Source organism: Mesocricetus auratus, unplaced genomic scaffold (genome assembly GCF_017639785.1).
Source record: "Mesocricetus auratus isolate SY011 unplaced genomic scaffold, BCM_Maur_2.0 Super-Scaffold_100003, whole genome shotgun sequence".
Taxonomy (NCBI): Eukaryota; Metazoa; Chordata; class Mammalia; order Rodentia; family Cricetidae; genus Mesocricetus; species Mesocricetus auratus.
This window is the reverse complement of record NW_024429188.1, coordinates 118,133,408-118,148,465: the sequence shown is the minus strand read 5'-3', so window position 1 is coordinate 118,148,465 and position 15,058 is coordinate 118,133,408. Positions and strand designations below refer to the sequence as shown.

The following is a 15,058-nucleotide window of genomic DNA, read 5'->3' as shown; positions in this document are numbered from 1 at the left end:
TAGTTCTCTGCTTTGAGTCCTTCCTACCTTAAATTCAGTGTCAAGCTCTTAAAGAGGGGGTACTTAACATTTTAGGACAGGGTCTCATCAGGAACATACATGGGAAAGCTGGATGTGCTGGCCACACCTGAAATGCCATTACTTTAGGAAGTTGCGACTGGAGAATTGAGAAAACTCCAGGTCAGCCTAGACTACATACTGAACTCTGCTTTAAAAAAAAACAAAAAAGCCAGTAAGTAGGGATCTACTTCTGTCTGACTTTCCTGTGGGATTGGGGAGGGGTAATTTTTGACAAAGTTTGAAGCAAGTGAGGAGAAAGCTTCAAAGGGCACCTCAGCTGGTAGGTGCTGGTTGTTTATGTGAGTTTTCAGGCTAACCTCACAACTCCAGGTATAGCTGAGCCCTCAGAATATACCAGGCTATCTGGACAAGACTTGGGGGATGGGATCCATGTGTCTATGAAGGTGTCCATACATGGACATCAGAGGATAACCTTGGTATCACCCCTCAAGAGCTATCCATCTTGTTTTATGAGACATGATCTCTTATTGGCCTGGACCTTACAAAGTAGACTAAGCTGACTAGCTATAGACATCTGCCTGATCTCTCTCTCCAGCTCGGGGGTTACAGGCATGCTTTACTATACCTGGGTTCTTGAGTGTTTTGGGCATTGAGCCCAGGTCCTCATCCTTTATGACAGATACCAACTCCCAACTCCTAAGCATGTGGATTTTAAGAACACTAATGGAAAGTACACAATGGTGGAAAGGCCCTAAAGGCTGGTGGTCTGCTGCGTGCTCTAGAGGAGGTCTTTGTTCTGTTGTCACCGCAGTAAAAGAGAACTGTAGTTACTGCCTTCAGCTGCCACTGTATCCCAATGAGACTCAGCTCACTGAGTTCCTGCCAGTCCTCTCCTAGCATTAAGTCCAGGGTCTTCCTAGTAGATGGATAAGCTGACACATTACCGTGGCAAACTTTTGGGTACTGTTGAAAGTAGGGCACCTTGCTTGCCTGGATACTTAGTTATTAACAGTATTAGGGACATAATACTAAAGGCCCAGGGGGTGGAGATGGGTCCTGCTAATTTACTCCTTTGTTTTTTTCCCCTCCTTTTCCAGGCCTCAGTACATGGTCCCTCGGATAAGAAGGAGGAGTAAAGGCTTGTTTCTTCCCTGCCTGCAGCTGGCTTCCACCTGACCCATGCTCACTGCTTCCCAAGATAGCCTCTCCTCCCTCTGGTACTTTGGGTTTATTCCCTTCTGCTTCCCCAGTTTTCTTCCATAGTTTGTAAATCATGATTTTGACCCCTATACACATACTGCCATCATACCAAAAGGGACCTGATTGTTGCTCATTCAGAGTAATTTTGCCACAATTCTGCTTGGCCAGGGCACTTTTCACTCCTAGAAGTGTAGAAGGGCGCTTGTGACCTGGCATGCAGTTAAGGCCCATTTATTTTGCTGTGTGTCCTAAAGGAGGCTGTAAGGCAGGCCTCAACTCTTTTATCCTGGGGGCAATAAAGGTTGTTATGTTACAAACTGTGTCTGAGGCTTTAGGGATGGTCCTGCGTCTCCCCTCTCAAAGCCATATAGTGTCCAGGAAGGTTGCAGAGGCCCAGTGTGGTACTCTTTCTTTCCTTGAACTTGTTCTTAGCCCCTGAAGAACAGGCTCACACTTGCCCTCAAAGCTCTTGTTTTCTCTACCCCTGCCCTTCCCCCTCTTGCTCCTCTTCAGCCAGGGCAACTCCACTTTATGATTCTTGGGGAGTGTCTGTCTTGTCAGTCTCCCTGGGAGTTGGCAACTGTCTGGGAAGCCCGGTAAACCAGCAGGACTTCCTGGTGCCTTCTCGGGGTTCCTATTCATCACATTCAGGACAGATAGAATGTGGCAGAACTCCACCAGTCACTCCCTGCCCAACCCCCTCCTGAAGGTTTACAGCCTGACCTCTGACTAATGCTGACTAGGAGAGGAGACTGTCCTTGGCAGTGACCTAGAGCTGGCTAGGGCAGAACAAGGCAATCAAGAAGGGACTGCACAGTGCTTGGGTCTCCCTATTGCCCACCAGCTATGTAGACTTACTGGGTGGGGTCCTGCCTCTAAGCACTGACTTGCTTTGCTGCCCTCACTGCCTACTTAATTAGAGCAAGATCAACCTGCAGCTAAGCTGCCCTCCAGCAGGGCACAAGAAAGGACCTGTCCCTGATTAGGTACTTGTCACCCCATCCACCCTAACCCTACCCTCTTTTATCAGCTTTTCTGCTTAGGGTGTGCTGTGCCTACTGTCTGTGAAAACTGGGTGGAGGGATTATAGGAGCAAGTTAGAAGTGTCTCTTGGAATTGGAGTAACTCCTGAAGATGTTGATATTGGCTAGATGGTTTGCAGATAACTATCTTCTTACTCCTGTCTGACCTGTCTGGGATTAGGCCAAGCAGCTGCCTTTTCAAGCATTCTGTTACTCTTCCCCACCCTCAAAAAATGGCAGCTCTGTGAAGAATCCACCCCTTTCCCAGCAGTCTAAAGGTGTTGTTGCTCATGGGGGCAGGGGCATTCTGGTAACACCCTCTGGTTTTTATGCCAAGGCATAGGACTAGTCTGCTTTTCCAGGAAGTGTTCTTGACTACTTCAGGCCTCTCTGGACTTGCTTGTCTGTGCTTTGGAAGGCTAAAGTCCAGATCACCTCTTCTGCTTGTCCACTCTGACCCTGGCCACTACTGTCTCTGGCCAGCTTCTGGGACATTCTGTCTGATGGTTCACCACTCCATTTTCTTGCTCTATTTGGATCTTTTGGTCTCAGTTTCTTTTGGCAGGGGATTGAGACAGGGTTTTTCTGTGTAATCCTAATTGTCCTGGAACTTGCTCTGTAGACCAGGCTGGCCTTGAACTCAGATCTGCCTGCCTGCTGGGATTAAAGGCGTGTGCCACCAATGCCCTTTGGTCACCCTTCCTTCCTTCCTTCCTTCCTTCCTTCCTTCCTTCCTTCCTTCCTTCCTTCCTTCCTTTCTTCCTTCCTCCCTCCTTTCCCTCCCTCCCTCCCTCCCCTTCCTTCTGGTTTTTTTGAGACAGGGTTTCTCTGTGGCTTTGGAAGGTGTGCTGGAACTAGCTCTTGTAGCTAGTCTTGAACTCACAGAGATCCTCCTGCCTCTGCCGCCCCCCTTCCCCCAGTGCTGGGATTAAAGGTTTGTGCCACCAATGCCCGGCTTGGCTTGGTCACAGTTTCCTTTTTTTTTTTTTTTTTTAGAGGCTGTGCTGGAACTTACTCTAGACCAGGCTGGTCTCGAACTCACAGAGATCCACCTGCCTCTGCCTCCTGAGTGCTGGGATTAAAGGCGTGCGCCACCCATGCCCGGCTGGTCAGTTTCTTAAGCCCTTGTATAGAAGCAGATTTCCTGAGCTTGCCCCAGGTGATAACTGCTTCCTGCTCTGCATGGAACAGAACCACTTTGCACAAAACAGGACTAGGGCTGTCACCATCCCTCCTGTGGCATCAGAGACTGACCTCTGTTTGCACTACGTCCCACCCTTCTAAGACCTGTCTTCTATCACTTTTTTACATTATGGTAAAACATAAATTTATTTACTTATAACACATAAAACATCATCACCATTTTCAAGTGCACATTTGATGGCATTAAGCACTTGCACATGTAGAACTTGACATCACCTGTCTGCACAATTATGTGCTCATCTCCCCATATTGGAGCTTTCCCCATTAAACCATATTCCTTTAACCGCAGCCCCTGGTACTCATTCTACTCTGTCTGTATGAATTTAATGCTCTAGAAGTTTCTTGTGAGTAGAATCATACAATGTTCTTTTGAAAGTGGCTCATTTTGCCAGTCATTTCCTTTGGGACCACCCATGTAGCATATATCTCAATTTCCTTTTTCAGGCTGAGTAATACTATATTCTATGGACAAACCATACTTCATTCATGTACATTTGGGTCCCTCCCTCCACTGGTCATTGAATTTAGGATTTTGCACATGCTAGGCAAATGTTCTGCTTCTGAACTGTATATCCTGCTTTTTATGTTTTGAGACAATCTTGATAGGTTGCCCAGGATGACTTTAAACTTTCCCTATAGCCCAGGAAGACTTTTAATTTATGATTCCCCTGCCTTAGCTGCCCCCCCAATAGCCAGGATTGCCAGGCTCTGCTAACTCCACCACCACCCTACCGCACTCCGTAACTTCAGCAACCTGGGAATTAAACCCAGGGCCTTGTAGGTAGGTGATTTGTTACTGATCATATCCTTAGCTACTAGGCTGACCTTGAACTCACTCTGCAGCACAACCAACCTTGAACTTTTGGTCTTCCTGCTTTAGCCTCCTGAGTACCTGGTTTCACAGCTGACTTCTTTTATTCTAATGAGGTTTTTACATGGGGCCCAAGACCACTCTTGTCCTTGGCTACACAGTGAACTATAGCACAATCTTTGACCCTTGAAGGCTAGTCAGGGCCCAGGCTGGTGTATTTTGCTGAGTCTTCCCTTTGTACCCACTTTGCTCTACCCCCAGCCCTTCCAGACTCAGAACTCATCTGTGTGTAGTGAGAACTTGAAGTTTTAGCTCTAGGCCATACTGCAAACTCCTATGTCCATTTGCTAACTGGAGATCTCCACTTGGATAACATTTCCCAGACGACATGCCCAAAGCCAATTCCCAGTTGTCCTCATCACAGGACCTGACAGCACCATTCTTCCTGTGGCTCAAGTCAAATCTCTGGTAATTGTCCTCAGTCCTGACAGCCCCTTCTGGCTCTGCCAGAAAAGTAGACCCCGATCCAAAGACCCTTCCCTACCCCGCTCTAGTGCCACTAACAGGCGTGCCTAGGCCGTGTGATCCTGGTGGCTACTTGCTCAGGAACACTTGTATTGATCCACCTGCCTCAATTTTTGTTTTTTTTTTGAGATAGGGTTTTCCTGTATTGCTTTGGAACCTGTCTCTGTATACCAGGCTGGCCTCGAACTCACAGAGATCCACCTGCCTCTCTCCCGATAGCTGGGATTAAAGGAGCTTGCCACTACCGCCCAGCCTGCCTCAATATGTTGAGGCTTATAACCACACGCTACTGTTCCTGGTTCAGTAAAATGCTTAAGAGCAACTCATGGCTGTAGCCTACCTTCTCTGCTGCATTTGTTCCTATTGAACTTACTGTCACCCCATGCTCTTCACTCTAGGGGACTGAGGCTTTACGACTGTGTTCCTTTCCTGCTATTTCCAGTTTTTGACATGGTGCCAGGTATAGAGTCTTTCAGAATGGGCCTTACCTAATGCAGAGCTGGAGCTGGAGGAAGGTCCCCACACCTGTATCCCCATCTCATACCTCTTTCAGAGAAGCAGGAGCCAGTTTTGGAAAATGAAGTGTTTTTATTGCTATGTTTGCAGTGGCTTTTTTAGCACAGTAAGAATGTCCCCAAAGGCCTGCACCCTTACCCAGCCCCACCTCCCTGACTTAGTCTAACCCTGTGTGAAATATGCCTTTCTAGGGCTACTTAGCTATCTCAGGCTTGATGGGACACATGTGAGTTTAAGCTGCTACATGGAAGACTTGAGATGTCAAAAGTACATTAGCCTTTAGCTTAGAGGTGGGAGCTGTGCCCAGGATACCTTCCCTGGGCTGTGTCCATGGGTAATCCCTGAAATCATGCCCAGTCCAGGGAACAGGGTATGGGCAAGCCTGAGCATGCCAGGTGAGCAGACCCAGAGCCCTGGGACAATGCTGTAGCCTTCTACCCCACATAGACTTGGGAGCAAAGGGATAGCATGGTGATACCCTTGAGGTCCCCACTTTCTCAGGCTGGAGACCACACAAAGCATCCACACAGACTCATACTCAACAGCCTGAAGCTTTTGTTTCACCTATGAAAATTTAAGTCTATATAAATTCACACTCCTTGGCTAGGGTCAGAGAAAAAAGATGGGGATGTGAAGGAAAGGAATGGTAAGGTGGGGATGGTTGGGGCTTTTTAGAAATATACAAGCAGAAGTCTCACTCTCAGTTTTTTTCTTATAAAATGTGCAAAATACAAGCCTCCTTTGTCCAGAGGCTGTTTACTTCTGGTATTCACCTTCACTAAGAGATAAGAGATCTATACACACACACACACTCACACACACACACTCACACTCAGACCCAAGCTCATACAATTACTATTGGTGGCAATTGGCGCAAGAACACAATGTTCCATTGCTGACTGGCTCTATAGCTTCTAGAACAGGGGTGGGAAGGGGGGGACGGGATGGGACGGGACTAATCCAGCTGAAACATTTGCCTTGGTTCCACTGTCCCTCTCTTGCCTCCCCTCCTGTCCCACCTTAATTCCCTCCTCTCCTGTTCCCCAAGCTGCCACTGTTGTTTCTAGGGTGAAGGTATGTTACAGAGCAGAGCTTGGGAGGCAGGCAGGTAGGGCTGTCAAGGCTAGGAGATGGGTCCTGGGGACTTGGAGGAAGGACAGGAGGTGGGGCCTGGAAGCAATACAAGTACCAGCGTGGCTAAGGGCTGGGGAGGAGAGGCATCTATTTTTGGTGGGTTGTGATATTTTTGGCATTTTATTAAAAATGGAAAAAGTTATTTTTGTTAGCACTCATGGTGCTTCTCCCCGCCCCCCGCCCAGGCAGACCCCCAAACTGTCAAGGAAAGGCAGGCCCCCTGGAGGCAAGGGCAGAGGCTAAAGCAGGGGCTGCTATGGCTACCAAAGGATGAGCTGGTGATATGAGCTGGGGGTGCCTGTCACATGACACTCTCCACCACGACAACCTTGCTGCTCTCAGACACTGGAGTCAGGGTGGTCAGGCCCCTGACATCTGCATCCTGAGCTCTGTATTCCAAGTGGTGGAGGCCCCAGATAGGCTGGGTCAGGTGCTGCCAGCGCTGTGGGAGAGGAGGGCATGGTGAATGTTGAACCTCCCATGAGTCACTTGTTCCACCCCATGGCAACAGTTTCTGCCTCTGTAGCTCAGGTCTGTTCTCTTAGGGCACCCTTACAGGCCGTGCTCCACACAATGGGAAGCGGGGTTAAGGGGTTCCTGTGTGGAGCAGGAAAGTCAGAGGTGGGCCTTACTTCCCTGGCGCTACACGAAGCCATGATGGTTTAGCTTTCCTTCCATCAGCCTGTAGTCTGAGCTGGCTGTGCTTCTGGATGATGGTTTGCCCCACACAGGGTAGAGTTGGGTAGGGACCTTACCTCTGCTATGGTGCCTTTTGCCCTGAGGAGACAGCCCAGGAGGTGGAGGGGCACACACAGCATGGAAGAAAGTGCAAAGGCCCAGCCTATGGCTTCGCCCCACCATGGGTACACATAGGTATTGTTGTAGACCAGAGGCTCGTAGTATACAACGTTGAAGATGAAGATGCCCTGTGGACACAAGTGTGTTTAGCCACAGGACCTCACTACACCACCCTACTTGCTTAGTTTTCCCAACCTTACCATGCAGACCAATGGGGTGAAGAAGGACCAGCACCATTTCATCCAGGGGCAAGGTCGGTACCCGATCATACAGGCAATGTCATCCATGAAGCGGTCAGCTCCTGTAACAGGGTGAGGTGAATGGGAAGAATAGAGTTGGAGATCATCCACCTCCATTCCACCCTACAATTTCTAGTCCAGCCCTTCACCCTGACCTACCGTAAACCCAAGCCACTACCACACACTCCCAAAAGGCTTGCCAAAGCAGGGTAGTGCCGCTAGCTGAGTAGTAGTCAAACAGCTGGAAGACGTACATTCCGCCCTGAAGAACAGAGCCAGGTCAGGAAAGATGATGGCCCATGGCTGGAGATGACAGGAGCCACCTTACCCCTACTCACATCAGTCACCATGGAGAGATCGATGACAAAGCAAAGGACACAGCAGAGGGCCACGGAGATCTCCCTTTGGAAACGGAAGTAGTAGGAGGCCGGGAGGAGATCCAGGAGCCCGGTGATGAAGCCCTCCACACCTACAAACTGTGGCCAGGGCAGCTCAGGCAGGTCCCCCATGTCCCCGTGCATCTCTTGCCCAATGTGCCAAACCCCGACCACCATCCCCTACCCCATTCTTGCCCTAGAGCTCCTGCAAACCTGGCTGTCCAGACCGAGCAGCAGCAGCATGAAGAAGAACAAGGCAGCCCAGAGTGGGGCCACAGGCATCAGTGTGACAGCCCGTGGGTAGGCAATGAAGGCTAGGCCAGGCCCTGAGTGCAAAGATGTAGGGTGAGACTGGCTCTTAGCACCATCCTGAGTATCCTGATGCTCAAGGTCATGCTCATCCCCCAGATAATAAAACAAAAATCTGGGGGCTACTTGTGCCTCAGCATGGCTAGGCCCATTGAGGTTCTACAGCCATCTCACACTAGGGTTCTCGAAGGCTGTGGTCCTTGACACTACTCTCCCTGGGCTCCAATAGCCATGACAGTTGCTGGTTGCTCTGGGATGACACAGCAGGGGCTGAAGGAGCATCTTTTTCTTCTTTTTTTTTTCTTTTGGTTTTTCAAGACAGGGTTTCTCTGTGTAGTCCTGGCTGTCCTGGAACTCACTCTGTAGACCAGGCTGGCCTTGAACTCACAGAGATCCGCCTGCCTCTGCCTCCCAAGTGCTAGGATTAAAGGCGTGCGCCACCACCGTCCAGCTTAAGCATGCCCTTTTCTGTCTCCAGCACTCAACAACTATGAGGACCCACCCTGCAGCCCTAGGGTGTGTGGCCCCTGGCTCCAGAGAACAGCCTTGTTTCAGCTGCTTACAGCCATTTGAACAGCTAGCTGAACTCGTCTGTCATGTTTCAGAATGTTTGTGTCTGCCCTACATCAGGGTAGTTCTGCAGTTCTGGAGGTGGGCCAAGGTCTGCCAGCTCACCTGATTCTGCCACCTTGGAGATGTGCACACCCTGCTCTGTGGCCATGAAGCCCAGGATGGAGAAGACCACAAAACCAGCAAAGAAGCTGGTCCCACTGTTGATCAGTGCCAGGATGATGGCATCCCTGGGGGTGGAGAGGCAGAATGTTCTGGTTTAAGCAGCTCCACTGCTCCAGGGCAGGGCAGGGCAGGGCAGGGCAGGCAGGGAAGGCAGGGCAGAGGCGGGTGCCTACTTGTAGCAGTTGTTATTGAAGCGATTGTAGCTGCCTAGGGCTGTGAGGGCCCCTAGGCCGATGGCGTAAGAGAAGAAAATCTGGGTCCCGGCATCTATCCATACCTGGAAGGGATGGGAGCAGAGTCTTAAGAGACCCTGCTCAATAGGTTGTATCCACAATGCTGTTGCCACAAACCACCTTTCCTCACCTGAGGGGACCCCAGCTTTGACCAGTCAGGCTTGAGATAGTAGATGATACCATCCAGGGCTCCAGGCAGCAGCACCCCTCGCACCAGCAGTACAACGAGGACCACGTAGGGGAATGTAGCAGTGAAGTACACAATCTAGGGGGCCAGGGTGCTCAGAGAGGTTCTGAGCCCCTGTTCCCCCTCAAGAGGCCTCCTGCCTAAGCTTGGTGGCTAGCTCCCAGTGCTACTGTGAGCTGGCCACATGGGTCAGTCTCCCCAAACTGCAGTCATGCTCAAAATTTGGGTGAGGAATGCCAGTAGCACTCATTCTATTCCTAAATAAGTGACTACCCCTACAGGGAAGCTAGGGACCAGACTGTGGCCCAAGGCAGCGTCATAGCAGGCACTAGTCAGCTGTAAAAGGAAGGGAGAGATAGGGCCATGGCATTCCAAGGTGAGGGTCCCTAGGTACATCTAATGTATATAAACAGGGAAATCAGTCCATGGGGAGTGATCAATGTGTATTCTCCAGAGGGGCAGCTTCTGGGTATGTCCATGTGACAGGAGGCCTATGAGGGCAGGAAGGTTTGGGGAGTATGGGCAAGGAGAATCTGTGGCAATGTTACATGGGATTATAGTAAGCACGTATCCCTCAGAGCTCTGGAGTCCCAACCTCCAGGTCATCCTTGATAGGCTGGTGGGGTCCTTGGCAGCTAGGGATTCTAGCTTGGCAAGAGAACAGGGTTGGTTTTTACAGCTTGGTGTTACTGCTAAAGAAAGAGGGAGGGAAAAGGAAGAGGGAGGGAGGGTGGGAAGGAGGGAGACACTCAGCACTTGAGGACCATGTTGTGAGTGAATCTTGTCTGGCCCTCTAGGCACCTGACCATGTCCCATGGTTTGGCAGTTTTAATATATCTGTAACCTGAGAGGGAACCTCTGAAGGGGGGAAATATGAAGTCTTCCTGGGGGGGGGTCTGAGAACCACAGAAGTGAGGAGAGCTCCAAAGATCAGGTCCACCCAGAGTGAAAAAAATCGACTTAGGCATCTATGGATGAGTAGGGAGAAACAGAGAGAGACAGTGGGAGAGGAAAGAAATGGAAAGGGAAAGAACTGAGATGGAGTGGTGGACACAGGGAAGGGTAGCTATTGCCTGGACTTTTCACCCTTGGGGCTGAAGGTTACAATCCCTGGATGTGAGATTAAGAAATAATGCCCAACAACAGGGTGACACTAAAAAGGACCTGTCTACTCTGTAGGCTTGAGCCTCAGTCCAGTCACCTCCTATTGTATTTATTTGTGTCCCTTGTAGACATGCACACCTCCCAGCAATGCTGCCCCCACCCTGACTGCCTCCAGCTGTACCTTTCCTGTTGACTTGACCCCCTTCCACACACAGAAGTAGACCAGCACCCAGCAGGCCAGCAGGCATAGGGTCACCTCCCAGTTGAGGGCCCCTGGCACCTCCAGCCCTGCAGAAAGTCTCAAGACTTTGTTCCTAGGGTAGAAAAGAAAGGAGGGCACCTGAGGGTCATGTCAGCAGAGGGCACAGTGACTGGGATTTGCTTTGGAGTTGATAGGTCCTCCCTTCACCACAGCCCTAGCCCAGGATCCACCGTCAGGTGTCTGGAGGACTACCCCAGATCAACATCCTCAGCCCAACCTTCTGCATATATGCAGTCTCAGCTCCTTAACCAGGTCAACATGATAAGACAATGGCAAATGCTCTGTTCCTGTAGCAGCAATGTCTATTCAAGTCCCAGGACTAGCCTAGGCACTCCTGGAGAATGGGGACAGACAAAGCTCAGGAGTGGTTGTTTTGCATCCCTGACCATGTGGCCCCAGGGCTAGACCACATATGGAGAGCCCATCGGAAGAGATAGGATGGACTTGGCCCAGAGGCACCTGACTCACTCCCAGAACTCGATGACAGGAGACCGACGATCAGCAAGCTGGTCACATGTGAGGTTGGCCAGGCTGGCATTGGCACAGTCTTCATGGCGAAAGATCTCCACACAGTCAGGAGTGTTCCAGGTGTGGCCACACGTGGCCCAGGGCAAAGTGGTGGTGAATGACTTGACCAGGTAATAGAAGCCCCAGGCCAGCACCATGATATAGTAGGTGTTGCAGTAGAAGACAATCACCATGGAGGCGTAGCCCAGGCCTGAGGATGAGTGAGAAGCTTCCTTTCCTTCTGGGCTCCTTTGTGGCCATTTTTCTACCAGTCCTATTATCTCCCCTTCCATAGCTGACACTGATTCCTGCTGAGTTCCTAACAGCTTGCTCCTTTTCTCCCTGTATTCTCTACTTCCCTTTATCCTGCCAGAGGCTTCTCCAAGCTTTTTAAGCACAAATGTGTGTTCCAACACTAGGCTACCTTTCCTGCCTGTCTCCCACTAACATTTGCCCTGTTCCTTTACTACTCTCTATGCCTCAGCTCATCTTTCTAGTCCAGAGCTAAAGATAGCCCTCCTCTCCTACCTTATGTGACTACTATATTCTGCTGATTGTCCAGCTTCAAATGCTGCCCCTTTCTCAGGTCCCACTGCCACCCTGCAGTTACAGAAGGCAAGCCTCCACCCATGTTACCCAGTAGTCACCATTACACATCAGCTGGGAGAGCTTTCTAGTAACCTGCAGTATGGGAAATATTCACCCCTTCAGTGGGCAAGGTTGGCAAATTGTTTCACTCCTGTGTGTTCAGCTTTAAGGATCCCTGTAGTGTGTCCAACAGGTCCTATCCCTAAGCCTAGCCATCTGTGCTCCATCCTTTCTCCTTTAAGCAAGTCTGCTAGCCCCATCCTAATTCCTGACTCTTCAAGTTAACTGTGTGATCTTTATGTCCTGTAGATTCTAAGTCAGGGAGGGTATTACCTAGCACCCAAGTCTAGTGCTCAGGGTAAGGTAAGATTTCTTCAAGTGGGTCACAGCCATACTCTGTTCCCCTGCCCTCATCCCAGTAGTTGGAATGAGGAGAACTGAGAATTGGCTCAGGGTAGCTCACCTTTGAATAGGGGACAGATGTTCCAGACATTGATGCTGCCGGCCTTCATGAATTGGCCTAGTGAGATTTCCAGGAAGAAAATGGGGATTCCTCCAACCAGGGCGATCAGGACATAGGGAATAAGGAATACACCTAGGAGGAAGCATGGAGCACACTCAGGATGCCTCCCAATGACCCCCCCGTCCGTGCAGTAGGAAGGGACTTAACCCAAACCCCTCAGCTGTTCAGGCCTCACAGACCATACTGGACTCAAGAAGTCCTAGAAGGTCCAGGCAGAGCCCCAGCTTCAGCCTGCACCCCAGTCCCATGACTTCCCACTGAGTGAATCAGTGCAGGAAGGAGTGGCCACTGACTCAGACGCTCAAGGTGAACAATCCCAGGAGATGAGCTCTGGGTTTGTTGAGAGGGGGCACAACAGCAGTGCCTAGCCAGAATGTATTCCCTGAACCATGGGGTCTTTGGTCTGTGGACACCTAGGGTGAGCTAAACAGGAATCAAAAACAGATGCTTATGCATGCAGGCCATCTTTTGTGGCACAGTACTTTTTGGCAGGCTGGGTGCTCACACTTGGGGGCTTGTCCAAAGGCAGCGAGTTCAACGACCCTGTACTTTATACTGGGTGTGTAGCAGTCCTCTGCTTATGGGGGTATTGATATAGGAAAAGGTAGACAAGTCAAGGAAAGGCAAGATTTCAGTAATTAAATTGGGTGGTAGGAAGGAGGGGAGAACTGAGCAGCTGCAGCTCTGACCTACTGCCCCCTACTGCTTTCTAGGACCCCTACTCTGCTCCTGCTCAGCTCTCTCTACTACTCAATAACAAGAGTTACGCAGTTTGCTGGGTGGGCTCCTGCTCCCAGCATCCTTCCTGGGTGTGACCTTGGACTAGAGTCCTTCCCTCTGGGACTCAGTTTCCCACCCACCACCCAGCTGCTTTAGCTCTCCAGCAATCCAGCTCTGCTTTGCAGTCCTAGGACAGGCGAGTGCCTACTGCTGTTGCTAAGCTGGGCTTCCACAACTGGGCATGGGATGTGCATGCAATGTGTCTAGTGGCGGCGCCAGGCAGGCCAGGCCGCAGACTTCCCAAGTCTGGCTCAAGCACCCAGTGTTCCAAGCCTGGGCCTGAGGGGAGAGAAGAGAGAAAAGGGAGGGGGAGTGGAGAGTGTGAGGGAGGGACAGAGTGGTCCATTGTGTGTGTGTTCCTGTGTGCACACGTGGGGGGGCACACAATGTGTCACTTGTGTGCTTGACCCATGGGGGCAGCCAGGGCTCCTCACCTCCCGGAGTCCCCTCCACTGTGGGCAGGCCTTCCCTTCCCACCTCATGGCCAATCACTCCCAGTGTAGGATGGAAATCTGTCTGGGAGGCAGCTCCTCAGTTCATCAGGAAGCTCTCCTTGATTGCCTCCCCCTACACTGCCAGGCACATGACTGGTGCAGGGAGGTGGAGGCTGGCGCGCTGGGTCACTGAGTGCTTGGTCGGTGAGGGGGCACCATGGCCCCACGCGCTCTGGGCGGGCCTCCCCACCCTCTGGACTTTTCACCCCACTGCTCGGGTGGGCATATGGCAGGTTGGGGGTGGGAACTGACCCCTGATGAGAAGCCAGGATGCTCAGGGACAGGGGTACTCACCTCCGCCGTTCTTGTAGCACAGGTAGGGGAAGCGCCACACGTTACCCAGACCCACGGCGAAGCCCACGCACGACATGATGAAGTCCATCTGGCGTGTCCAGGTCTCTCGCGGCGGCACAGCAAGGCGGCCGCCGGACGCCCCAAGGCCCGGGGGGCCATCGCCCTTGGCCGGGGCACCGTCGGGCCCGGGCACGATGAGAGGACCCTTCTTTTCATCGCCAGATACGCTGTAGATGCCGTTCTCGGCGCTCTTCTTCGCCATGGTCCCTGGGGCCGCGAGACCGTGCCGGGGGTCGCGGCGCCTCGAAGGTGGCAGGCGGGCAAGGGGCTCCGGTGGCACCTCGACAGAGGGCCCCGAAAGCGCGGGCCCGCCCGGGGGCCTCGGGGGCCGGGGGACGGGGCGGCGGGCGGGCGGGCGGGCGGGCGGGGTGCGGGACGGCGGGGGCGACGCAGTCAGAAGCAGTCCACGAAGCACTTGAAAGTGAGCCTGAAGAATCTCATGTGTGTCGGGGGCCCGGGAGCGCGCGGGCGGCGGTGGAGCCTGACCGGGCGGCGGCGGCTCCCGAGACTCCTGCCCGCGGCTCGGGCGGCGGCTGCTGAGGCGGCGACTGCTCGCTCGGCCGGAGGCTCACCCTAGGGCGCCGCGAGTGGCATCGGAAGCCCACGGTATGCAAGCGGTGGCCGGAGCAAGGGGCCTATGGCCCGCGCCCCCCGGCCCCGGCCCAGCCCGGCGCGGCTGTCCTGCTCACCCACGGTTCCACTGGCGGTAGCGGCTCCGGTGGCCCCGGGCGCGCCTCGCCCCCTCCTTCCCGGCGGCAGCGGCTACAGCCGCTCTCCGGGCTGTGGCAGACTCAGAAATTCACCAGGATACTCCAACTATCCGTGTCTTTCCCGGTGCGACCGGCTGCTGCTTAAGAACCGACTCCCGGTGATGTCACTGTCGCCCCACCCCCACGACCCGGCTGTTCCCCCTCCCCCCCACCCCGCCCGCTTCATCCCGCCCTTCCCGTCACTCCGCCTACCTCCTCCTCCTCCTCTACCTCCTCCTCCCCCCTCTCCCCCCTCCTCCCCCTTCCCCTCCTCTTTGGGAGAAGCAGCTCTAGTCCTGAGCAGGATGACTCCTACCTGAGGCACTGGTCGGCACCTCCTCCTCAGTGAAGCGAGCCGCCATTCATTCCAGGATCACCTGGCCCGGG

General features: G+C 52.6%; 2 protein-coding genes across 5 annotated transcripts in view; one reads left to right on the top strand and one right to left on the bottom strand.

Moving 5' to 3' along the window:
• Bcap31 (B cell receptor associated protein 31) overlaps positions 1–1,538 on the top strand; it is a 38,371-nt gene extending 36,833 nt beyond the window's left edge. For 3 of the 4 annotated variants that reach the window (XM_013125854.3, XM_013125853.3, XM_013125855.3), the window contains one exon: positions 1,119–1,538. In XM_013125854.3, coding sequence (XP_012981308.1) covers positions 1,119–1,157 — 39 coding nt within the window. In that variant the 3' untranslated portion in view covers positions 1,158–1,538. 4 annotated transcript variants of the gene reach the window in all.
• Positions 1,539–5,350: 3,812 nt separating this feature from the next.
• Slc6a8 (solute carrier family 6 member 8) lies at positions 5,351–14,803 on the bottom strand. The gene is made up of 13 exons (XM_013125881.2): positions 13,863–14,803; positions 12,235–12,366; positions 11,145–11,394; positions 10,596–10,728; positions 9,254–9,388; positions 9,064–9,167; positions 8,831–8,955; positions 8,060–8,172; positions 7,808–7,945; positions 7,629–7,731; positions 7,431–7,531; positions 7,188–7,358; positions 5,351–6,874 (listed from the first exon to the last, which is right to left on the bottom strand). Exons 1-13 carry the CDS (start codon positions 14,122–14,124, stop codon positions 6,734–6,736), a joined length of 1,908 nt encoding a protein of 635 aa, XP_012981335.1. The 5' UTR covers positions 14,125–14,803; the 3' UTR covers positions 5,351–6,733.
• Positions 14,804–15,058: the final 255 nt, after the last annotated feature.